At 38.5% G+C, this 25406-nt stretch overlaps 1 protein-coding gene across 18 annotated transcripts in view; it reads left to right on the plus strand.

Annotated features, from left to right (window-relative positions):
* ESRRG (estrogen related receptor gamma) overlaps positions 1 to 25406 on the plus strand; it is a 372225-nt gene that overhangs the window by 334808 nt on the left and 12011 nt on the right. For all 18 annotated transcript variants that reach the window (XM_059841044.1, XM_059841041.1, XM_059841045.1 and 15 more), the window contains one exon: positions 22456 to 22725. In XM_059841044.1, the coding sequence (XP_059697027.1) occupies positions 22456 to 22725 (270 nt within the window). The remainder of the gene's footprint in view (positions 1 to 22455; positions 22726 to 25406) is intronic.

The following is a 25406-nucleotide window of genomic DNA, read 5'->3' on the forward strand; positions in this document are numbered from 1 at the left end:
AGGTTATCTTCATTCAGTGAGATTATAGGAGTAAATTTTGAAGAGTTTCTTTGTGTTTCGAGTTACTTGAATGTTTTCTGGACCCCATCAATGAATTGTGCTGAATGCTTTGCTGAATATCTTCAACCCAAATTTGGAGTTTGCAGGATTGTGCCTTGCACATCGGTGGTGATGAGTAATTTGCTGTGTTCTGTAATCCTCATACAGGAAGCACTCCATGGGCTCTGTAATCAAGTCACCACTGGGAAACAGGGTGCCCCAGATAGGCAGTGCAGGTAGGACTGGGGGCAAGCTGAGCACTGCTGTGCAGGGTTATTCCTGCTTCCTCTGTACAATAAACCTACAGAGGGCAGTGTCTGACAAGAGGCTTAGGTGGGCATTTCAGGAGATAAAGTGAAGAAAACAGGCTGTTGACAAGGAACATTTGCATGTTCATAACCAGCAGCATCAATGACAATCATAAAATCTTTCAGAGAACCTGTTAGGAGGGAGAAAAAAATACAGTTAAAACCAGCTTGCAACAGGGTGATGGGAACACGGGCTGGCATGGGTCTCCTGAGTTCCAGTGCTGCAGCCAACACAGATGAACTCCAATTTGCCATTGATGGCTGCACGGACAAGTGTACTGTCTCCGTGGTAGAAAGTGGTAGCTATTTATATACTGAATGGCAATACTAAACAATTTAGGAGAAGCAGTGAACTGTGTCCTATCCAATTAAAAATGCAGTGAGAATTTTAGGTAGGCAAAATGTAATTATTTAATTGGAATTTGACCAGGATGCTTTTCCACTGTTAAAATAAGTATAAATTACATGAGCTATAAAACTTTAAATTATGAAAATATTTTGAGGTCTTTGAGCATGGTAATTGGAGCTATATATTCAACTTTGTTTTTAACCTGACACTTCATAATGGCTGTTCCCTAAAGCAAGTTTTTTTTACATTATCGAATATCCCTTAGTGAAGCAAATTAGCAATCAGTCTGGAAAATATTTAAGTAGTACAATCACATTATTTACACAGGCACTTCCATTGTGCAGCGTTCTCTGTGTTCCCAAATATATGTAGGATCACTTCCTCAGCTGTCAGCATTCACGCTCAAACCTCCTTCTTTAGTAAAGCTTTATATGAAAATCCATTTAGGCCAATGGAAAGACTTTCCTTGATTTCACTGCTTTGGATCAATCACTAAATATGCAGGTCACAATCTGTAACCTGTATGGACCTCAGAGCTTTATTATTTGCCTTCTGCTTGAACTGCCACTTTTGTGTAAATGGTGGGGGACTTTGTGCTATTCCTTGCACAAAGCTTTTTTTTCTTTTAATACTTCTTTTTATTATTATTAACAAGAAAGAGAATCCCACTGTGGAGAATTAGGGTCATTTACTTCAAGCTGAATAAGAGTCTGCTCTTATTTAGAACCATATTTCAGTGCTTACAGGAACATCAGCATCTGGCCAGAGTGATAGAATGTTTGCTGTGACAGAAACCCTGCATTTAGTATTTGGAATAATTTTAAAACACCATCCAGCATACCCCTGGAAATAGGTTCTCTGATGCTGTGGCCACAGTCAGTGATTCCAGGTGCTTGAATCATGTTGTCCAAAATACATTCTCCAATTAGCTTCCTATCAGGTTGGGGAATTCCAGGTATTTATTCTGTAAATTTTGTGTTCTCCTGGGATTCCCTGAATTAGAACCGCTTTTTTTTTTTTTTTTTTTTTTTTTTAATGCAGTGTCCCCGTCCCCCATCCCCGTCCTCCCCATTTAGTAAAGGGTTTTTTTGCAATAGAGTTTTGCTCTTTGGGTTTATGCTTGCTGCTTTTTAAGAACTAAGGCACCGTGAGTCCTCTCCTCGTACTCCCATTGGCACATTTGTGCAGTGCTGAGGAACAGGCTCCATGTTACATCCATACTTGGCTCGTTATCCTCTTATCAAGCTCTTTGCATCCCTTTGTTTATTTGAGGAGACAGGAAGACTGTGTGAAGGCTGCTTAGTCAGGGATATCAGCGTTGTTGGCAGGGGAGTGATTGCCAGTTGAAAAACAAGGCATTATTGCTCATTTTTTCCCTCTTATTAGTTTGATTACATTTGCAAATCAAATCAATCCATCAGACATGATCAGGCCTCGTCCGCATTTTAAGGAATAGTAATCTCCGTCTAATAAGATGCAAATGTGTCACATCGGTAAGTAACCAATAAATCATCGTCTTGTCTTTGGCAATCATTAAATATCAGAACCAACAGTCAATTTTTAGTATTTTCAATTTGCGATATGCCGCTGGAATATAAAGATAGATGGACGTAATTACACAAACCAAACACTATTTCAGTTCATTCCAGACAGCAAATTTAGTGGAAGGTATAACTGGCTTGTCATCACACTACATTATTCCTGGCGGTTCATGCAAAGTTCACAGACAAGCTTCAAATGGACATTGCTTTTTTTACTCTCCTTAACAACATTCCCAGTGCCACCACCAAACTTCAATAAATGACTTGAAATGCTGTAGGACATCACTTCCATCAGTGCACAAAAAGACACAGGAAGAGAAGCATTGCCCCTTTTCTTAGTTGCGGGCACCTTGTGCACGTGTAAGACTGAAGGCCAGAAGTTTCCTAATGCCTGCTGCATTCTTTCTCTCTCCCTTTGTTTTTAGATGTTTTATTCTGAAATTTCAGTATTTCTTCATAGTAACTTTTCACAATTTTTTCAAGTTACTTCAGGTTTAGTAATTACAAAATAAGCAAAGACAGGGAAAAGGATTGGCACACCAGCTTCCCTCCCTCTCTCTTCTCATCCCCATCTTTTAGAGGAGTGAACATTCAAATTGTTTTTCTTTATCCTTTTTTTTTTTTTTAATTGATGTGGAATTTAGGAAAATTGATTGCCTCATGTGCATCCCAGGCATTAATTGATACATTTATTGTCTGATTTGCGAAGTCTCGCTTTCCGTTAATGACTCTATTTGTGTACAACAATTTACATGCTTTTCTAGAAAGAAAGAGGCATAAGATTGCACCCTGGCAGCAGGAGAGGCAAAATAAACCAAAGCCTCATCTTAAGCGGCACAGCTTTTACCTGGATATTTTTGACTGATTTATTATTGTAGGGTGCAGGCCCTAAAATTGCAATCCCTCCTCCTGCAGGAAGACTGCTAATTTCAACAGGAATTTGGGCCTGTTGGAAATTATATTATTGGTCCTTCTTACAGTGATGAGTGACATGAGAGAGAGAGTGCAAAACACTGTCTCTCTGCTCCGACACAAGCGGCTGTGCGGAAATAAGAAAAGAGGATTTTCTAGGCTTGTGCTGACTTAATGTAGGTTTCCAGCACACCAAAGCCAGACAGTGGGCTTACTGTGCTTGACCTTAAGAAACTTCTTGCCATGAGCTGTGTGCCCTGGGTGGACCTGCTGCTGCAGCATCCTGTTAGTTGTGTTTGTTTCAGCTAACTTGCTTTGGGAAGCTGAACTTGAGGTGCTTTGGAGTGATTTGTGGGGAGATCCTTTAGTCCTCTCTGTGAGAAGATAGTTTTCACAGTAGCAGTTTGATTTTATTTGGTAAATTAATTAAATGGAAATTAGTGAAGAGGCTTTCTAGTGAGCACACCTACTTGCTTTGGGTTCTCCATCATGTTGAGCAAAGGGGTGGGGAGAGTGGTTGTAAAAATGTGAACATGTAAGTCCTGTGTAGACACTGTGAGGTACTCATTCTTGGTATCAAAACTCATGTTCTTTAATGAGAGGAAATTGCAAAGAAATAGTTGTAAGCTGCAAGCAGTGTATATTCCACATGCCAGAGATTTAAACTTGAAATGTACCTTCAATTAACAAAAATCTCTTGCTATTTGGAAAAGAAAGATGTTATTACCTGTATGTATATAGAATTTTATCCTCAGACTGGTGTCAGTCTCTAACAGCTTTGTGAAAACAAGAGTTTTATGCCGGATCTAAATGAAGCAGCTGAGTAATTGTAGCCCTAGTCTCAGCAAAGTTTGAGCTTCCTGGCATTTTACAGGAATGTGTTCCTGGATGCTCTGTACCTAAGTTGCTAGATTGGTGCTGCCACATTGTCTTGCAAAAGTCTCTCATTTTTGTAGTCTCCAGAGACAGGTGAGGAAGAGCTGCTCACAGAGGTAATGTGCCTAAGAAGCTCAGCACCAGAACCTTATGTTCTGTCTAACCATTTTACATACTACCATGGTATGTTTAATTTGCTTCTTCATCAAATCAATAATGGGTCTAATTGAAAAAACTGGCAGAACTACAGTTCTGCAGTTCAGCCTGACTACCAGTGTGAGTGTTTTCAGGAAATCAGAGATGTTGCACAACTATACAAGTGACACCTGTGTTAGTGATGCACCTTTGCTACCAATGTATACAGAAACAAACATTACTCAGGTGCAGCACCTGTACCAATTGATCGCTATGCTATCAGAATTAATCACCTGGCGTTCAGCTCAGAGAATAAAATTTACATCTTAATGTGTGACACTTATTCCACACACATGCACTACTAAAAATGATACTATTCACTCCTGTTGGAAAGTGTGCATCGATTTGTAGGCCTGGCAGGTCTCGTTCTTAATATTAGTTCCCAAATATTTGGGATAAGTGCTACATCCTCTCGAATAGAAACTTATACAGGACTGTGTCGTAAAATACATTGTGGTCCTGGAGTTGCATGTCTCGTATCCTGGCCTCACTCTCACAAGAAAAAGGGATTTTTGGGGATATTTAGTGCTTTGCAGAAAATAATCCATGTGAAGAGAAATAAATAAGTGAAGTTTGGCATTGTACAAGATTGGATGGCCCAGTAGTGGTGCAGGTGCATTGGCTGACAGTATGGAGGAGCTTTTGTGAGAGCAGAACAAACTCCTACTGACAGGAGTGTTCAGTTATGCAAGTTGGTCAGCATCCGTGGGGCTGGCAGAAAGATCCAGGCCAGGTGCACCGACTGCAAGATGAGGATTCCAAAACACTAATCTTAAAAGGAAGAAATGTGGTTTTCAAGTTTACATTTTGTATAATTGCAGAGCTAGTGTGGTTTTGAAATATGGCAAAGCCTTAGTCATTAGCATAGGGTAATCACCTTTGCTGTTTAAAGAAAAATAGTAACAATAGAAAAGGTATTGTACGTTGACACATGGAAATATAATGGTTTTCAGAGAAATTTTTATTATGTGGCTAATTACATATTTACATGTAATGGCACTAGCAGAGCCATTACAGTCCATTGGGTAAATAATATGCATTTTAAAAACCATTTATAAATATGTATTTATTTGATGGACCAGAACGGGTTTTTGAAGTCATTCTCATCCACTGAGTAAATAATATATGGATTGCTTTTAAAAATAAATATGTATTTCTCCAATAGACATTCCAGGCAATTGGGCAAATTATATGCATTTTTCATATATTAAAAAAAATACATACAAATGTATAGAAATCTGGCCTAAATATCTATCTTACTGAGCAAAATGACTCGAAAGGTGTCAGGTTTAGCTTTGAAATTTCTGTTGAGAATTGTCAGTTTGTATCACAGCCCAGAGTTAATTAAATGTATTTTATGCATTTTCATACATACAGTATAATATCAATGTCTGTTTACAGTTTTACAACACTGGTACACTTGACCCTCTCACTCAGTGCTGTAAAGTCAGCACTACATGGCCAAGGTCCTAGTTTTACTTTGTGTTCGTCCTAATGCAATGCCAGACACATTCATTTTGTGGGCATTGTCATGCATCCATAGAAACACATGGGGAAAAATGGTCACCTCAGTAGGAGCCATTTCAAACTTTCTTGTGTTGCTCAGTTTTAGCCAAGAAAGGGTCTACAAAGTATATTCAACATTTCTGAAAAGTATATAAAGGGGATAAAGGGATAAACTGGCTAAACTACTTAGAAAAGGGGCTTTGTGTTTTCTCATACTTTGCCCATTAGCCAACGATGAGCAATAGAGCAAAGGAGCATGAAGAGGAAGTGTTAAAGTTGAGCTCCATAATTTTCTAAATATTTTAGCCAGTTTATCTCTTCATATATTTCACATATTTTACAGAAGTGTTGAATATATTTTGTAGACCTTTTTTGGTTAAAATATTTGTTGTTGTTTTCAGACATTAAATGAATAAAACAGCATAACAACCCTGTTAATTTATTTATATATATTATATCCATAGTTTGCACAGAAAGATTGTGAGAAAGAGAAGGACTTTGTGACTCCTGCAGAATTACAGAGACAGTGGAAGATTTGGGAGGCCAAATTCTTCCTCATATTTTTCCTGTATAAATGTACCTCATGCTACATCTATGCTTCTGACATCACCTATGATACAGTCCTGAAAACTGCTGATGTTAATAAGTTAGTTAGCTCTTTGACAGGGGTGTATTTGGCAAGTGCCAGGTATAAATGACTTGTGCCCTGTGCAGTCAGGATAGCTAAGTGGGGTTTTGACAGAATAGATGAGAGAATTCTCACCCCTTCTCTTCTCAGATCGCTGATAGGGCACTTGACATCCATAAGGGAAGCTACAGTAAATGTCTGGTGACCATAAAGAGCGATAAGCAAGAAACAGACATTTGAAAGCAGATGTCTGTGTCAAGGAGAAAGCCAAAGAAACCAGAGATGATCCAGCAGTATTGGCATGTGAAAATTTTGATTTAGACCTCTCAAATGGCACATCCTCACAAAACACAACTGTGCTTTCTGTGTAATCTCTAAAATAACTGATGAATGTGTCCTAATACGTGATGTTAGAGCCAGTTTGAGGTATTTGGGCCCATCAGAACACTTGGTGGGTGCAAGAATGTAGAAATAGAGTAAGGATTGCAAAATAAAACCCAGCTCTAAGCTTTTGAGAGCACTGAGGGCTACATAGTAAAAAAAAAGTGTAGGTAAATTAGTGTGGACCAGTTAAGGAGAGGGCATTGCTGGTGGCACTATAAATTGACATACTGGTGCCCAGAAGGAGTAAGAGGGTCTGATAGCAGAAGAATGCAAAGAAAAGGAGGAAGGCTGAAAGCAGCAGTGGGGGAAACGTGGTTACATGGAGTATCTCTGGGCATACCTAACACTTCTGTGTAAAGCACAAAAGTAGCTGAGATACTATGGAGTGCTTGCCTGGCCATGATCAGTCATCGCTGTGCTGAGACATGGTTGCTGGAGTATGTCATCATGCTGATCAGGAAGGGAGAGGAGGAAGGTGGCGATACTAAAGATCATCTAGAGAGGGGCATCTGTGCCTTAAAAGATGGGAGACGTGAAATAAAATGTGGAGGTGCTGAGGGATAAGATGGCACAACTGCAAAAGAAAGAGTTTGTATCTCAGTCACTCTGTGGCCATATTGAATATGATTGTTAAATTCTTTGTATAATTAAAAGAGATAGGAGCGTTCATACATTTTGTTGCAAATTGATATGATCTTTTTTGCCAGTGATCTGAATAAGATTGTACTATAGTTTTTAATTTAGCAGATTAAGAAGCACAATTAAAATATCATGAAAAAGATCGTAATCTAAACCTCTGGGGTTTTTTTGCTTATCCCTGCCAAGTTGATAACAAGAGCCGGTGTATGTAACAATTACCTCCACTACTGTAAATTTACTCTAGTTTGTGAGCTGAAGTGTTAATAAATACCTTGCAGTATTCCAGAGGGAGAAGCTTTCCATCTAATTAATAAAACTGGGAAGAATACCCAGGACACTGAACCATGTCTTTCTTATTAGAGTTGGCTTCTACAAAGGAGAATCCCTCAATCTCAACACATTAGTAAATGTCATACTCCTGGGCTGCGCAGAGACCTCTTGAAAAACTGCTGATTTGCTGTGGAAAAAAAAATCACCATAGACTTCAGAAACAATTCAGCTAGGGAATACCAAGTGTAGAAAATCAGTGTAAAGCATGGCATGCATTATAGCAGCTACGATTTGTGCCCCATTTTGTGAATATTTGAAGAGGAAACATACAATTGTACCCTCATATCCCTTCCTTTTTTGGTCTGTCCTAATGCTGATATCTTTTTCTGTGTCTGAATGTGGCCTTACTGCAGTCAGGGCTTTTTTGATACTTTAGGAAAACCTCTTGTTCATGTGTTCTCTAAAGCAGGTTTCCTAAAAACTCCTCCTACTCATATGTAAGATATGTGCAGCTGTTCATTAAAGAAACACAAACCCAAAAATCACTTGAAGAAGGAAAATGTTTTAAACCCAATACTGAAAAGAAAGTCTTTCCCAAAATACATAGAGCTAATTACCTTTTCCTTTGCAGTAATTCATATTTAGCAAAAATAAGCTCTATGCCTCAGCCAGTTCTGTTTCAACATAGCTTGGACTAAACTGCAAATTAACTTTCTGACATGCACAAAATTTCTTGCTGTACTTTATTAAAATCTTACAGTAATCTTAAATTGTGGAATATAGACAGGCATTGTCTAACAGACTAGACATTTACCATAGAGGTTAAAACTTCATGCATTTCATTTGTAAAATAAAAAATTGTATGGTGGCATTTATCCGTTTTCTCACATTATCATCATTATTTTTATTAGATCAGTGTAGCAAACTGGTATTACTGCCTCAAATTGAAATAGAAATAACATCTTTGTATTTGCTTCCTACTTGAAGTTCTTGCTCTTAAAAATTGTCCTGCTGTGTATATTTGTAGCTGCTTTTTACTCTACTGATATGAATGATGGGGAGGATAAAAAAAGGTAAAGCCACAGAGTTTATCTGGGAGGTTGATGCTAATTTGGCTAAATGAGTCCACCTGATGGAAAACAGAGACGGTAAAAGATCTGCCAGTTTCTTTGTCTACATCCATTCTTCTCAGTTTTCCTAGTGCATTTTTAAACAGAGGTCTTCCCCAAATTCTGATAAATTCTAAAAGTATTAGAAGGCAATTTAAAGTCCTGTCCAGGAATTATAGCCTGGTGGTGTTTGTACAGTCTGGTATGTAAATGCTGGGGTATTTTCCCCATGAAGAATGTTTATGATGCTTCCACGTGCACTGCAGGAAGCAGATCATATCACACCACGTACAGGGAATACTCACCATACGTGCAGTTTCAGTAAAGCATGTTAAAAGCAGATACTGGTCCTTAAAGACCATATATCAAGCATCCTCAGCATTATGCCAGAGGAACCTGAATCATGCATTCCCTTGCCTGTCTTCAGGTGCTGCTTTGTTGACCAATGACCCTTTGTGACTCTGTTCCCTGTTTCAGAAAATACTTCTGTCATCTGACCTGGTGATGACATTATTATTTTGTCCTTCAGCAAAGACAGTTTTTTCTATTAGAAGGAAGGACATATTTAATAAGCAAAGAATACAAGTTAATGAGCAGGTGATCTTTATTCATTTCAGTAGCTTTCAGAATACCCTGGGTTTGCTCAGTACAAATGCGTGCATACACAGGCTTATGCAAACACACACTAATGCATGCACCTGCCTGCTTTTGTGGCTATGATAACACCATGGATCTTCCATATCCATTATTTTTGTCTTTCCACAGTAGCAGTGCAGTGAGAGCTCAGTTGCTGTGATTTTGAAATTCTTACCCTGGGGCACATCTCTTCTGTTCTGAGCTTCACTTCTTAGGAGCAGGTTCGAAACACCTCAAAGAAAGGCAGCCCAAATTCTGAAGCTTCAGTTTTTAGGAAACTGTGAACTGAATGCTATGGGTCATGAGCACACACTCTGCTGCCTTCAGCAGTGATCAGTCTCAGGGGAGGGGACATGAACCCCATAGTAGGCAGAAGCCTCAGGAAAACTATTTTGAATTCCTTATGCTTAGAGATTAGATGAAATAAGGAGGAAAAATATCCTTGTCCTCTTAATTTGGATTTAGAGTAGTAATACCTGGAGCTATTCTGGCTGTCCATGTAAGCATCAGCTCTTTCTCTGAGTTCTTGGCTTCAGTGACATCCTTTGGCAAGAAGTTCTCCAGTCCAGGTACTCTGTGAATGAAGAATTTCCCTTTGTCTTCCATTTTGAATTTCCTGCATTTAATTGTAGTGGTGCTTGGTCTGTGTTTTGAGACAGACAGAATAAAAGCTTTAGAACTACTTTTTGTATCATTAATTTATGTACACTTCTACTGCATTCTCTCATACTTCACTATTTTGAGGAAGACAATTCCTGCTTTCTGAGTCTCTTTTCATAAGAGTTTTCTTAGGTACTGCTTTACTTTCTCTGAACCTCCTCTAAATCTTTCATGTTTTCTTTAGAAAGGGCCAAGCCATTCTGTTAATCTATTAAAAATGAGAGAGTACAGATTATATTTTTATTTTAACTTTTCTTGCCTTCTGAAGCACTTTTAGCCTCAGCCACAAGCATGGCATCTGCTTCACAACTGACCGTGGGCTGCTGGAACAGGTACTAATAGATACACTTTCCAAGCTAATGTTTTCACACTCTTCCCTGGACTCTTTCAGAATTGGTCAGGAGCTGCAGCTCTCCATTTCTTTTTCTCACCTAGAGATCATTTAGTCAGCCTTGTCTCACTCTGGCGGGACTAACACTGCATGCTCAGAAGGCCTCCTGTCTTAAATTAAAGAGGGCATTGATGGAGGTCACCTCCATAACTAGGACATAAACGACATTCTAGTGTTGCAGGTACCAAAAGCATATATAATCCCCTTGTTTCTTTAACTTGCTCTGAATTTTAGAAGTATTTTCATTTTCAGACTGAAAATAAAATAATGTCGGACAATGTTGCATGAAATTGCATCTCTGGTGCTGCCTCCAGTGAAAGCCTATCATCTAACTTCACCTCTGTGCATCTGCTCATGATAATGCATTTAGAAATCAGGGATGGTTGCTTTTTTCAGTCTCAGAAGCAAGTGACCTGGATTCACTTTTAAAAATATGATTTGCAAACTTGTTGTCTGGGATTCTTCTTATGGAGGGTAACTTGATTTGTCCACACAAGTTCCCTTTGTCAAATTTAATAGATGAACCAAGTAACCCTTTGACATCCATATAAAAATTCACAGTTCTTAAAAAATACGTAATTCTGGGGGGGAAGTGTTAAGGTGTTTTGCATCTTTAAGAAACCAAACAAATTCCAAACTGAATAACAGAGACAGAGAGAGAAGGTTGCCTTTCTGCAAGCCGCCAGCTTTCCCAAGTGTCTCATCCTCTCCCCTCTGTCATCCTGAGGCAATGTGCCTGCATTTGTGTGTAGATTTATAGTTTATCTTTATCTATGGCTTCATCTGTAGGTAGCTATTATAGCCGCCTTGCCTGGATATTGTTTGGGCCTGATAGATCTGTCTGTAGTTCATCAAAGGGGAGCTGAGTGGCTAAAAGCCATTGGGTCCAGCTGAGGATGAAATACGAGCCATCAGCCTTGGTAATGGCTGTAAAATTTCATAATTACACGGCCTTTATTACATTGCATAATGATCCTGAAGCAGTATGGAACAATTAATTAAGATTTTCAACCGTGGCTCTTTCAGAAATTAAAAGGTGCTAGTGGCTGAGAAATGGGGAAGTGTCTTGTCCTAAAAGCATTAGGGATGCTTAAGAAGTACTTCCTGGGTACTTAAAAAAAAAGGGGGGGGGGGTGGGGGCAAGAAAAAGAAGTGAAGAAAAAAGACAAGAGAAGGAAGATAACTAGTTAAGCAGCTAATGTCAGAGTAAAATTTTTGTACTTGACTGCTATTTCTTAATGTCAAAGCTGGATCTAAAATTCCTGCAATAGTCATTGCCATAAGGTTGTTCCTTTTTTTGTTCTGTAAAAATCTTCATGCCTTCCCCCCCCCCCCCCCCCCCCATTCTGTTCTAGCCATTTGTCACATTTATAGAAGTTGAGCTCTGCACATTATTAAATAAATGCATGTCGTGACTCGGGAGGAGGGTCACTTAGCTGTGTATTGGGTGTACTGACCAAGGATTGACTCTTACCCACTTTCTCATGTCTGAGGCCATTGAAATTCTTTGAAGATCTCTGCAGTTTGACAGACATCCCCAAGGAAGATTTTTTTTTTCTTTACTGTTTTGATATTTTTCTTCCTTCCTTTTCATCTTGTAAATGCAGCATGTCAGATGTAATATAATATTTTCCATGAGATTGACCTCAGACCTGATCAGAAGTAATTAGATTCCTAAGGTGCTGCAAAGGTGTCTCACGGATTTCTGATGTACATACTGAAAGAAGTGGTGTTTATATATGTGCAGAGAATAGGCAGGGAGAAGCAAGAGGCCTGAAGCCGTGCATGTGCACATTACCTGTTGTGATCGCCTGCTGGGTACAATTCTGAACACCAGCAAATTGTGACCCAGGTGGGATGTGGAGTACTCACTGTGCCAATGGCAGTAAAAGTGGTGAAGACAGCAAAAATAACACGGGTGATCTCCATGCACCAAGGCTTTCAGGGGAAGGAATCTCCTTTTCTTCCTGTCTCCCTCAAAACTATTTTGATTCATGCAAACTCTCAGTGTAACTCCTAGCATTGAATGTTACTGTTTTTAAATTGACCAGTCATCATGTAAGGTCCTATCATTCTAAATATTTGATGAGAAGCTAAGGTCTCTCCAAGGTACCTCTAATCATAAACTTCCTGCAGGAAATTGAGAAAGGATTATGTGTTTCAAGGAGGAGCCGGCTGCTTAAAGTAAATTCTCTTGTTGAGTCATTTATTCCCTTAATAGGAATTTTCTGATCTGCTGTCATTCTTGTTCACACACTGGGTGTCACTGCCTCTAAAACACTTGTCATTCTTTAATGGAAACAAAATAGTCATTGCAGTCAGAGCCGCAATGTCATTCCACTACCCCTTGCTGCGTCGGCAATAGTGAAAATGACAGAGCGGCTCTCAGTAGGGGTAATTAAAATGTAAATATTGATATTTTATTATTTGAAATTACTTTCCAGTGCGGCATTTAATATCTCTCCATCTGTGCGGCTCTGTTTAGCGGTCACTTTAGTGCAGCTCTGGGATGCCAAGCGGCGGCTTGATCCCCGTTATGTCAAAATGCTTGTTGCTGCTTAATTTTGATATCTAATTAAGTGGAAAAGTACAGTCCACACTGTAATCCATGGCATCTTAACCAGCTGCTTGGGTATATTTAGAATTAATCTCCACTATGGAATCATCCTAATGTATGCAATTAAGAGTCTGCCGATGGCTAATTAGGTGTATTAGAATCAGGCAGCTTCCTTTTTTTTTTCTTTTCTTTTTTCTGTCTTTTTTTTCCCTCTGTGTGGAGTGTTGCAGACTTAAGACACAGCCTCCAGAGATGATCTTAATGGTACATGCACACTCAACTAGGTAAACTAGAAATTTCACATTCATGTAGGAGAATATGTCTCTCTTCCCCAAACCAGGGAGACTGTAAACATCATTTGAATTTTTTGGCATCTGAAGCACATTAAGAAAATCAACTAACCAGCAGAAAAGTTTTAAAAATCAGGAAGAGGATGAAAGATGTGTAGGACAGTGGTCTGAGCTGTTGTTTTCCTGCCACAGGGCGAGAGGCGATGTTTACCAAAATTTTGCAACCTGAAAATTTAGCTTTGGCAATGGAAAGAGATTTTAGCTAGCTCAGCACACATGGGGTTAACAGATCCGTTGATTGGATCGCAAGCATGGTTGTCTCCCTATGCTAATACATTCCTGTATTGGATTCATATTATTCACATGATTGGGGAATTCCTGGAAACCTGACTTTGCCTGCTGGAAGGATGGAGGGAGCAGGGATTGCCACAGCTCTCAGGGAGGAAATGACTGGTGGCTTCCCCAGGGGAACGAAAGGCAAACAGCAGTGACCCAGCACTCCTGGAGGAAAAGCGCTCTCAGAGCACACCCATAGAGGTTACAAATAAAAGGCAACATATATTAAATGCACAAGAAATCCCTCCTTTCTGTGGGAAAAAAACCCAGAAGTTGTACTTTGCAATCCAGCAAACTTGATTTTGAAGACTAATGTGCTGAAGAAACTTGAACTCTAAATTTCTTGATATCCCCAGTCAGTATATGCAATTGTTGGGAGACTGATGCGTACAAAGGTTGAAGCAAGCAGAACCTGAGCTAACACTGATTGTTGTTACTAGTTTAGCAAGCTTCCTCTGTCAAGGTTGTCTATTTTCCCCCCTTTTTTTCTTTTTAGTTTTGTTTAGCTGACTAAAAATTAAAAGGAGGAAAAAGGGTCAGTGCTTTTTGTTTAAATATGTGTGATTGTAGTTTCTTTTCTACTAGCTGACCTCTTTGAAAGATCTAAGTAAGGCATACCATGCACAGGATATGAAGATATTATGCTGGCTATTTTAAGCTGAACTGTAATACTGTTTTCTAGAATGGATTTTGGAGGAAATTCAGCCCTGTTCATTGTACTCTTTATTTTTCATCTATGTTCAGTTTACTAATGACTAAGTGTAGTTTTTATTTTTCCACTTGCAAAGCTGGCTTTATTGTACTCATAGTAAAATACATATATCGACAACAGATTGAAGAAGAATTTGAGTAAAATAAATTTTTTTATGTTGAAAATATGATTGATTTTTTTTTATAAGAGCTCAATGAAAGAGAAAATCAGGGCCATAAATACAATCCTCCTCCATTTTCTCCTGTGATTTCAGGAGCACACCATATCATGACATCAGCCTCTACTATCTTCAAAAAGGGGACAAAAGAAAATTCCATAGTCTATCCATAGTTGAAGGCTAAATTTTAAAAAACCAGAAGAATTAACTTTCAAGAAGCAGATCAAATCACATATGTAGTGCATTAAAAAGGTCAGCCTCAGGAATCTTCTAGTTCATACTGCTGACCTGAAGGAAACTTACAGCTTCATTGGGCTGTATTGCACTGCTAGTCTGAAAAAGTTTTAAAACTTTTTCGTTGTCCATGTCTTAGAATTGAGAACCTTACTGCAGAGAGGTAATGCACCATGAGTCCTAACTCTGTCTTACACAGAGGGGAAAAAAGGGGGTAAAAAAAAAAAGGCAGTTTCCTGGAAAACGCTTGTCAGGTGCTTCTCTGTTCTCAGAGCACCTGATAAAACGAAATACAAGTGTTTCATCTTACGTCTTTTTAACGTAAGATTGGTGTGAGTTTGCTGTAAAGCTGTTTGAAATCGTGAAAGTTCCAGTGGTAAAATCAGCCCAAAGGGAAAATCAGGTATTAATCTGTTTAACTCTATTGTCTTATATTTTCCTTTTTCTTGGTGAATATTGAGATAATAAGGTGTGAAATTAAAATTAATGGAAATAAAGAGTACAATACTTTCAACACTATGTTTCAAAAAAGCCATTGTAAAGTAGTCCATACATGGAGGTCTTACCAACTCTCTTCTGAAGCAAGGGCAACTCGCTAGGTTTTTTTATCTCTAGTGGTTCACTTCATAGTCTTAGCAAATGGTTACATGAAGTCAGGGGGACATCCTCATTCAGTCCCATTTTCCAGCTCCTTTCCATTACTAATACTAAAGAAGCAGCTCATGAGAGCTTGCACTTGAACTAGAAATAAGGAATTTTAAAGTAGCTGCCTGGAAATATTTGGGTGCTTAGAGAGGGGTGTCTCTGATTTCAGTACTGAAATCAGTTTGAGCTGTAGTGGGTTACATCTCACTATGTGCATCTGACCCTGGGAAGAAATGACAGCCTGAAATTGCTTCTGTTTAGTGTTATCATGTAAGGTTTCACAGGGTAAAAGACAAAACAGAAATATTCCTAACTGGTATTTAAATTACGTTAGTACCTTTTTGTATAGCTTGAGTGAAAGGTCACGCTAGACAAGGAGCATCTTCACTGTTTGTAAATGTCTAATTTGCTGCTTTTAAATTGCTGTGAACTTCACTTACTTAGTCCTGCTGAATGAATCCAGTGTTGCAAATACTTCTGACAAGCGAATATTTGCTTAGTGAGAATCCATTGTTCATAATGGATTGAGAGGGACATGCAGTGTGAATGCATTTTTATTGCCGTGCCATCTCTCTACTGTTGTTTCAGTGAGATGAAAGTAGCGTTGTGATAACAGCCCCGGGTTTCTTAGTGCTCTGTGTGGCATTTCCCCTCCTCCTGGTAGGTGTTAGTGAAAAAGTGCTTATAACAGGCATTTTTCCATGTTATAAAATATAAAAAAAAAAAAGCATATTTTATAAGAACTTGGACAGCAAGAGTTAGGAATACAAACACACTTAAAGAAAACCTGATGAAAGTGCACAGGCTTTGCTGAAAACATCCCAGTGCTGTCCAAATGTTTTTTTTTTTTTCCCCCCTTTTGGTTTTTTTTCTTTCTTTTTTATTTTTTTTTTTTTTTTAATTCGAGGCAGAGTGACTCCTGGGCACCTCTGTGAGTGCAGCCCGAGCTGCCCTCTCCCAGGGCTGCACAGATAACAGATGGCAGTCGCCACTCGTCGCGCCGCTCACGACAGAGCCCTGGTGCTGCCTTTGCAGTGCTCTGCTGTGGTGGCAGGAGGAGAGGGGAGGCAGGCAGCACAGCATCGCCCAGGAAAGGTGGTGCTCTCACTGTGCCAAAGGTACTGGGTGGAATCCATTCCTGAGCTTACCTTTAATTGCAGAACCTCAGTTCCAAGGAGTGTGGAAGCTGAACTCAGCAATCGGCATAAATCGAGCCTTTGGTTGTATTTCTGGTCACTTAGAGTCTGTGCTTTTGGAACTTCATTTTTCATTTTCAAGTTTGGGCAAATACCTCTGTTTTTTATTTTGTTATTTATTTTCATGTGAAAATTCTGAGTCAGACTTGAATTTCAGCTGGTTATGGCATCATGTGCAGTTATAAGCTTTTGACCAGGGGCTCCATAAACAAAGTTGTATGAAAAAAAGCCCAAACCTGAAATAATGGATTCACCCTGGCATAATGAGTTGTATCTGTTTCTGTTCCAGCTTTCACGAAATTTCATCCATAATCTGGGAAATATGTTTGGTGATTAGTGAAAGCACTCTCCTTCTGTCTAATGGTTTTCAAAACCACTGAAATGTTTGTGGGTCTTGATATGTATTTTTAGACTACACAGTATTTGAAATGTAATTAAATCCATTTTTTCTTGAATTACTATAATAAAAATGATCTCTTAATTCAGGTCTATGTGTGGGATTCAGCCCTACATATAGCATAAAAAAATGAATTAATGCCATCTTCTTGGATTTTTGAGAGAATAATAGCAAAGGGCAGTCAGGCTGTGAAGGTTTCCTTCAGCAAATCTATGATCATGTCTAGAAAACATTACATTGCCTTATCAGAAATTTCACTGGTGAAATTTCCCTGGCCTTTGTTTACATCCCTGGAAGGCAGCTGAAGTTGCTGGATGGATCCAAGCGCTTGACTGAGTGTGTGCCAGGGAGGGAGAGGAGGGCAGACTGACAGCTGCGCATCTGAGAGCGCACTGGACACAAATCTGGTCTGGGAATGGAGGTTCTTCACATTCCCCTCAGTGCAGCCAGGATAAGCCGGTTGGTTATTTGACCATGAGGCCTCACACTCTCTAAATAAAGTAATCCAAGCTAAAATGTGTTTTTTAAAGTATTTAAAATATCAGTTTGTTCTTTTGACAATGGGGACTGTGCATTATTTTTGGAAGTAAAAAAAAAAGCCGGTGCTGGAAACATCAGTACCCATAAAACATTTAGAAAGAAGTTAATCTATCAAAATTAAGTGTAAATAATTTAAAATTCCTACTCTTGATATTTCAACTGTGTAAATGTATTACATCTGGAACACACGAGTGAACATGTCATGAGCAAGTGCAGCTCTGATTATAAAAAATGTAAATGAAGATATTTGGAGTACAAACCAGGGCAAGCAAGAGGAATATTTTACTCATAAAGTTAACAATCACACAATCAACTGGTAAAATAAATGGGAGGCAATTACCAGAAAAGGCAAGCAACTCCCAGATTTGCCAGCAATTTCATACCTGGTTTGGTCAAGTGTTCAGATTTCTAAACACAAATCAGAGGGGAAGGGAAATTCAGTCCCTGCAAAGTGAAATAAACTCCAAGATTTAAGTCTGAGTAGCCTGATTGAGGCATTAAATCAAATGTTTACAGATGAAAACAAAGGTAAGTCCAGCCACTGCCTTTTTTTTTTGGCCAGTAGTTCTCGAAGTGCTGTGTGCAAGGCACAGATCTTAGTTCAGCCCTTGACCATCTGCAGCTGCTTCTCTCTGGCCCCTAGTGAGTTACTGTCCATGAAGTCCATCTTAATGAAGTAGTGGAAAGGGTCTTCAGGAATATAAAAGATTTACCCTGCTTAGCATGAGCTGTGTGCAATGTGAAATAGAGAGCAAGTGGTGCATGTGCTGATATTTGAAAAGATCTGTGGTTTAAACAGCCCTGTTGAAGAGGCTGTGAACTGTGCTTGGAGCTGGCTTGGAGTGCTGAGCACTGCAGAGTGCAGTCAGCTAGATGCCCCTTGTTCCTATAAGAAAAATGGTAAGGCGTAAGGCCTTTTTACCTTTTTTTTTTTTTTTTTTTCTTTTGAGCTTTGGGTTTACTGGTATGCGAAAGGAAAAAAAAACCAAGCATATGTTCAGTTGCTCTATCAACCTTTTTTCTCAACCTACACTCAGTGATCTCAGTGAGTCATTCCGGCATAATTACAAGTTGAGAGTGATACTCTGTTTGTAGAAAAGTATCTGTTTTTAGCAGAAGAAACACTACAGTTCCTGCAAGGAGGAGAAAGAAAGGGGGAAAAAGGAAGGAAATCTGTAACCAGCAAATCAAGGCTATTGTTAACTGATATTAGGAGACACCCTGTAGATTTACAATGCTTGCACTCAGCCACATAAAAACCACACTGAACAGAATGCCTACCAGGGGTTAAATTCGTATGCCTGCGCTGCAGCCTATTTCTGTCAACACTCAGCTCAGGAAATAAACATTTATGCTTTCTGAAATGAAAGTGTATTTTTGAAGACTAGCCGTCAGATATTTTTTGCCCTTCACACTTTCAAATGCTTAGCCTTTTTTGTAAGTTGACTGCAAAGTGCATCAGTTTGCTAGGCAAAAAGAAAAAAAAATCTTGACAAGTGCCCATGGCATCCTTGTCAAGCACACGAGTGTCTAGTGGAAGATGGCAGGAGGGTTGGCACAAAACATGCTTCCTTCAAGCTTCTTACCTCAGGGGTACCTGACTCTTGAGAAGCCTTTCAATCCTTCCAAATGACGTTGTTGCAGACTGTCATCTGGTTTATTTGGAGCGTGCTGTATCGCAGATAAACACGCTGTTTAACTGCAGGTCAGGGTACGGAGTCATCCTGCCAGCAAATGCCTGAGATACATCAGATGGCACTGACTTGGGGAGGGAGATGGAGAGAGATCAAAGTTGTCACCAATATGGTGCATGATAAAGGCGGAGAAAGGGGCACAGCGTTGTCTTTTAAGATGTCGTTACACAGTTCTGCATTGAAAGCAGTGACCTGCAAGACTCTGAAGGATTAAGGACCCACACAATGCGTGACAGAGCTCCAACGCACACCATCATGCAGCATCTCGGGGTGGTTTGGGCACAGCTTGGAGATGGAGAGGTTAAGACCGGTCAGAGGGCTGGAAGGGTCCAAGTTGGAGACTTCTTAAAAAATAGTTACAATTTAAAATCAAAAATATCCCCTTGTCAGAGAACATGGTTGATCTGAGGGATTCACATAACAAAAGCTCACAGACTCAGAGTTTGGCATGAAAGAAGTATAACCTTCTCCAAACAATTAAAAATGAATCTCTGTATGTAAATATATAAGCTTGTGTTATCTGTTATTTTAACTGTTACTTGTTGAACACATTTTAAAGGGCATTGCTGTGATACAAGAGACATGCTGGATGCTTTCACATTTTATGAAAAAACAAAACAAACCCAGGTTAATTACAACTTCATTCAGCTTTGCATTCCCACGAGGGATGCCTTTAAAAGTTAAAACATGCTTTCACTGAACAGACTTTCAAGGGAAAGTTACTTCGATCAGGAAGAAAATAGTCATGTTGATTTGATTTATTATTGAAGAGTGGAACAGCATGCTTTATATTTGCCAGTTTTTCTATAATGTAAAAAATTTCTTTTGATTTTTTATGTGTCATATGAAAACAACTGGTGTATTTACTGCTCCGGAATGCAGATTTTTCAAGAGTGCAGTACAATAAATTATATTAACATCCCATTTTCCCCCCTCACAGGGCATGTGTAATTTTCTTTGACTGTGGCACACAATAAATGTTACTGAAACATACTGTTATTTATTTTTAAAAAAATAAAACCAATGCCAAAGAACCTGTATGAAAATAGATAAGTGAATAAAAGAAGGAAGTTGGGGGGTTTTCAGGAAAAAAAGAATACAGAGAGAAATTGCAAGTTAAACTTTTTTGGATCAAAACAGATTTTATTGCTTTTTGCTTAATTAAACCTCTCAGAAGTGTGTGAAACATTGTTATACTCGAGAAATTGTTAATTTGTAAATCACAGGGACAAAAGGGCTCCACTGCAACTTTAAAGTTTCTATGCACGTAAATGTCAATAGAGTGCCTTCTCCATCATCAGCACTAAATTCACATTGATGCCTCTTTTCTTCTCTGTATTGATCCTTCCATGAGAACGTAGATTTGTATCTGTTAATTAATGCGTCCTGAAACAGCGTTTGTATTAATCAGGCAGATAAGAAAAATTGGATGCCTGCACCCTCATGACAACCGTAAAAGTGCTGGCCCTGATAAAATCGTGGATGGACCTCAATAAAAAAGTTCCTCCTTCCACTCAATAAACTAATCATCCTGCTTTTAATTATTCGGCAGAAAGATGTGTGGAGATTGGAGAATGTGTAAATCTATTTACTAACAGCAGTGTCTGGGAGGGAGAATGGGGCTGTCACAGGACGGTGCTGCAGGCTACATTCTCTGTCCATCTGCTGCTGCAGAAAAACTGGTTCTTGAAAGCCGGCAAGGAACAGAAATGTTGGAGCTAATTGAAATCCTGAATTCCTCCCTATAACCTTTGAAATGATTATTTCTTCTCCATTTCCCTCTTATTTATTTTAATCACAGATGTGTTATTTTGCACTGTCACATCTTTAAGGCTTTCCTGTTGTCGTTGGATCAGGTTTTGTTGTTTTGTTTTTTGTTTTTTAAGGCAGAGAGCTACAGTTCTATCACAGGACTCAAAAGACAGTAAGAGAAAATGAAAACAAATAAGGAGGGAGAGAAAAATGAGAGAGAGAGAGCACATGTAGCCAGTTTTATGTTTCATTTTTTATGGATGCCTGGTGGTTTAGATGGGGGCTTTTCTTCTTTATTGTATTAGTTTTGCTGCTTAGTGCTTATGGAGAAAATCTTGTTTGGAGTAGATGCATTGCAGATTTGCTAGTTTATGATGTATTCTTGCATGACTGTAACTCTCGACTTTAAAAACAGAAAAATGCATTTAAGTGTAATTGAACACCAAAAAGAATGTTCTTACAGCAGGAACCCTGTCAAAGGACATGTTAGCAGCTCCATAAACAACTAAATGAAAGCCTCAGACATGTCTTAAGACCCTTTAAGAAAAGCTTGACTAATCCCCTTTGATGATTTTATTAAGTACTTGTGGTTGATGGTGCCAACTGGCAAACTGCTGCATTTCACCAACAGGCCAGGAAAATCGCTTCCACTCCCATATTGTTTTCTAGCACCTAATGTGATTGGGATATTAGCAGTTTGATATAATAAATTAACAGGTACTGTAAACAAGAGTCTAAAAGGTAAGGCAGCAAAGATGTTTGCCCTTAGTGATCCTGTTAGGAAAGACAGCAGGGAGAGAGGGGGAAAAAAACAAGCAAAAGTTAAATTCATTAAGAGACATTTAATAAATGTTTGGTTGCTCTCAAAAGAAGGATGGTGGGATTGCCATTCAGTTGGCACTTCAGTGTGCCACCCTGTTATTTCAACAAGTGTAGCAGTGCCAGGAGCCAGAACAGGAGTGATTAGTGTCTTTTCTGAGAAGGGTGGGTGTTCTCTTTTCCCTGAAGTTAAAGTTCAAGAAGAATTTTTTCTTTTTCATCCTTACCTTAATTCCATTAAAACATCAAATCTTCCCTTTTAATAAACTTTTCTATTTTTTCTTATAAATTATCCTTCTTGGTTTATGGTAGTGGTGGATAGAGTAGGCAGATCCCTGTGTCACAGCATTAGGTTTTTACTAAGCACAAGTGTTTCGCAACAAAGAAGATACCACACAAATCCCAGGTTGCCACTGCAGTACCCCACAAATTAATATGATTTTTACAGGAAGAGCCTGAAAATTCTTGCTTATTTAAAACTTTTCTTTTGATTAGAAAGTGTTTGATTTTTTTATTGATTTACTTTCCTGTAGTAGGATGGGGAGGAGAACACAAAAGCCGAAGGGACAATAATAGAATGTGTGCATGTTTTGTCACAATGTGTATAAAAATAAATCAAAAAGAGGATCAGATTTCCAAATGTGCTTAATATTTTTCCTGTATTTTTATTTTTTTATATTCAGGATTCTCCACTTTGTCTCTAGCTGACCAGATGAGCCTTCTGCAGAGTGCTTGGATGGAGATCTTGATTCTCGGTGTTGTATACCGGTCACTTTCTTTTGAGGATGAGCTCGTATATGCTGAAGATTATATTATGGATGAAGACCAGTCCAAATTGGCAGGCCTTCTTGACCTTAACAATGCCATACTGCAGCTGGTAAAGAAATACAAGAGCATGAAGCTGGAGAAAGAAGAATTTGTCACCCTCAAAGCTATAGCACTTGCTAATTCAGGTTGGCAGAGTGGCATGACAGTTGCTACATTTTTAATTTCTTTCTTTCTCTTTCTTTCTTTCTTTCTTTCTTTCTTTCTTTCTTTCTTTCTTTCTTTCATTTTCTGTGGGGTGGTTTAAAACAGGACTTTAGAATAAGAAATTGCTAATCAGACTTTAAAAGGCAACAAAGAAAGCAGTTCAAACTATGAACAACTTTCTGGTTCAAAGTAATAGTGGAATATGTTCCTAAGGGAGTGGGGAATATTCCTCTGTATTATTTGGAGAGTGTTTTACAGGCAGAGATCCCTTCAAATGAAAATAGGTGTTGTTCTCCTAAATCCATTTCATAATGCAGACAAGTCTAATCATTGCAATTAAAGCAAAAGAAAGGATGCTGGAGAATATGCTATATATTTTCTCTTAAAGGGAGCTACGGATTAATTTGATAAACTAAATTCAGGATATGGGAGGAGGGAGGAAATCCATATGGACTCTTACAGGGACCACACCTTACCTTACACATCCTTTGCATTTACGAGAGCTTCTGCAAAAAATTATTACCTGTGCAGCAAGAGTTAAAAAATTTTAGAAAGAATTTTTTTTTCTGCATTTGAATTTAAAAGTGCTGAACCAGTGAATACTGTCAGATAAGTAAAAATCGTTTGTGCTTTGTTGTTTTTCTTTTTGTGTCTCCTTAATGCTTTATTGTGGTCTTAAGTCCCTTTTAGCATTTGCATAAAGTTCACGATAGATCCCTCTTTAATGACGTGCCGATCATTAGATACCTGTGTGTCAATAACATGCTCTGATGCTATGTTCCATTGACAGTCACACCGTGCCCCTCCATCTGCTTTTGTTTTGACCCTATCTTTGAACTTTATCTTGGTTGCTGGCCAGTAGTTTTCCCTTTAATTACAAGAAGGAAACTGTCAATAAAATCTGTTAAATGGGATGCAATGAGTGGCTTGAATGGGCGGACGGCTATTTGTTCAAATTCTGCAGCATTCAAGGTATTGACAGTTTGTTTTCTGGGGCCATATGTGACGATCAATCTCAGGCTGGGCTCAGCCGCGCTGAAAAATGAAAAACCAGATTGCTTTTGCTTACTTGTGGATGACGACTTGTGATTTGGCGCGGTCCTGGTGAGATGAGACCTTCTGCCCAAATTGCCCCCCTGAGAGCCAGGACGCGTGACTGTTTTTAGAAATAATTTTTTAATTGATTTTGTAATTAACAGTTCATCTACAATATTGATGCATGAATCCTCAGATTGATAGGAGGGAAATTGTTTTCAACAATGAAGTTGTACTTTCCTATTTATCTTTGTAATGTGATTTAGCACTCTGCATTTTTAATTGGAAATATAATTCAAAAACATGCAAAGCCAAAATGCTTATTAGTTTCTTTGTAAAATATTCTCCACCCCACTAACTCTGCCCTTAATTTTAGAATATTATCTTATTCCAGATTTAACAAAATACAGAAATGCCTCTCAAAGATCAAAATTATTCCTAATTGAGGATCTATTTATAATTTTTGACTATTGTAAATAGACACTTGAGGATGCTTTGCGGCTCCAGGAAGGTTATTTCTCAAAATTGGTCATGCTTAATGATCAGAGCAAGAAAGTTATCTGCAATTAGGAGTCTAAATGGAGAAGGGCTTTTGTATTTATTTAAATTCTGTAATTCAGAGACTGCATTAGAAATACTTCTGCAGCTTACTTGACTAAAAGGATGAGGGCTAGCATAGATATGTTAAATATTACTCCCACTTTCCCCCCACCCCCCCAAAAAAAGGAAATATATGCAGTGTTTAAGTAATAATAAAAAATAACTGCTGCCAAAAAAAAGTTTAGTCATACACTGTGCATAGAGTGTATCAAAATCATCTGTAGCTTCATTAACTTCGCTGGAAATTACAACCAGGATAATGTCAGAGATAAATACAGTTCAGCATACTAAAATTCAGGGCACATTGAAGTGAAAACCTTTCCTTCCCTCGTCATCAAAGAAATAAAATTGCTGTCTTAAAATGAAACTCTTGCAAGGAGGAGTTAAAAAGTAGCCCAGACATTCCACTTCCCCTTCAACAGTGTTTCAGATGCTGACATTCAGCATTTCAGCTTTAGGTTGTGCATGCCGCAGATACCAAACTTCTACCAGCTGCAGCTACAGTAATCTGTAGGTGTAAAATAGCACCTGCAGAATTACAGCCCATCAGTGGATATCAGGCCCTTAGTGTTTCAGTTTACAAATGCTGTTAAAATTTAAATCAAATTTAAGTTGGATTAAATTTTTTGGTCTTTTTTTTTTAAATAGACAAAAGCAGAATACCTTATTTTCATGTAACTAGGTACTTGGTTAATGAAAATGTAGCTATATAAAAAAACCAAAATGCCATTAGAAAATCAACCAGTAGCAATTCACATTTTAATATATTTTAATTGCTACTTCTGCTTACTTCCACTGTTTATTTTTTCAGCTTAAAATATATTAGCCTTTTTATACCTGTGGAGAGTACAATAAGAAATCTTGGGTGTTTCAGACATTTTTGCCCTATCTACACTGTCTAGAAAGATTCCCAGGTTGACTCTACTATAAACAGTTGACAAAGATGGTTTTATAGCTCTGTATCTGTGTTAGTGATTTATGATACAGTGTCATAGTACTTTCCCTGCTGGTGTTTGGAGGCAGGAAA

This window comes from Haemorhous mexicanus, chromosome 3 (assembly GCF_027477595.1).
Source record: "Haemorhous mexicanus isolate bHaeMex1 chromosome 3, bHaeMex1.pri, whole genome shotgun sequence".
Classification (NCBI taxonomy): Eukaryota; Metazoa; Chordata; class Aves; order Passeriformes; family Fringillidae; genus Haemorhous; species Haemorhous mexicanus.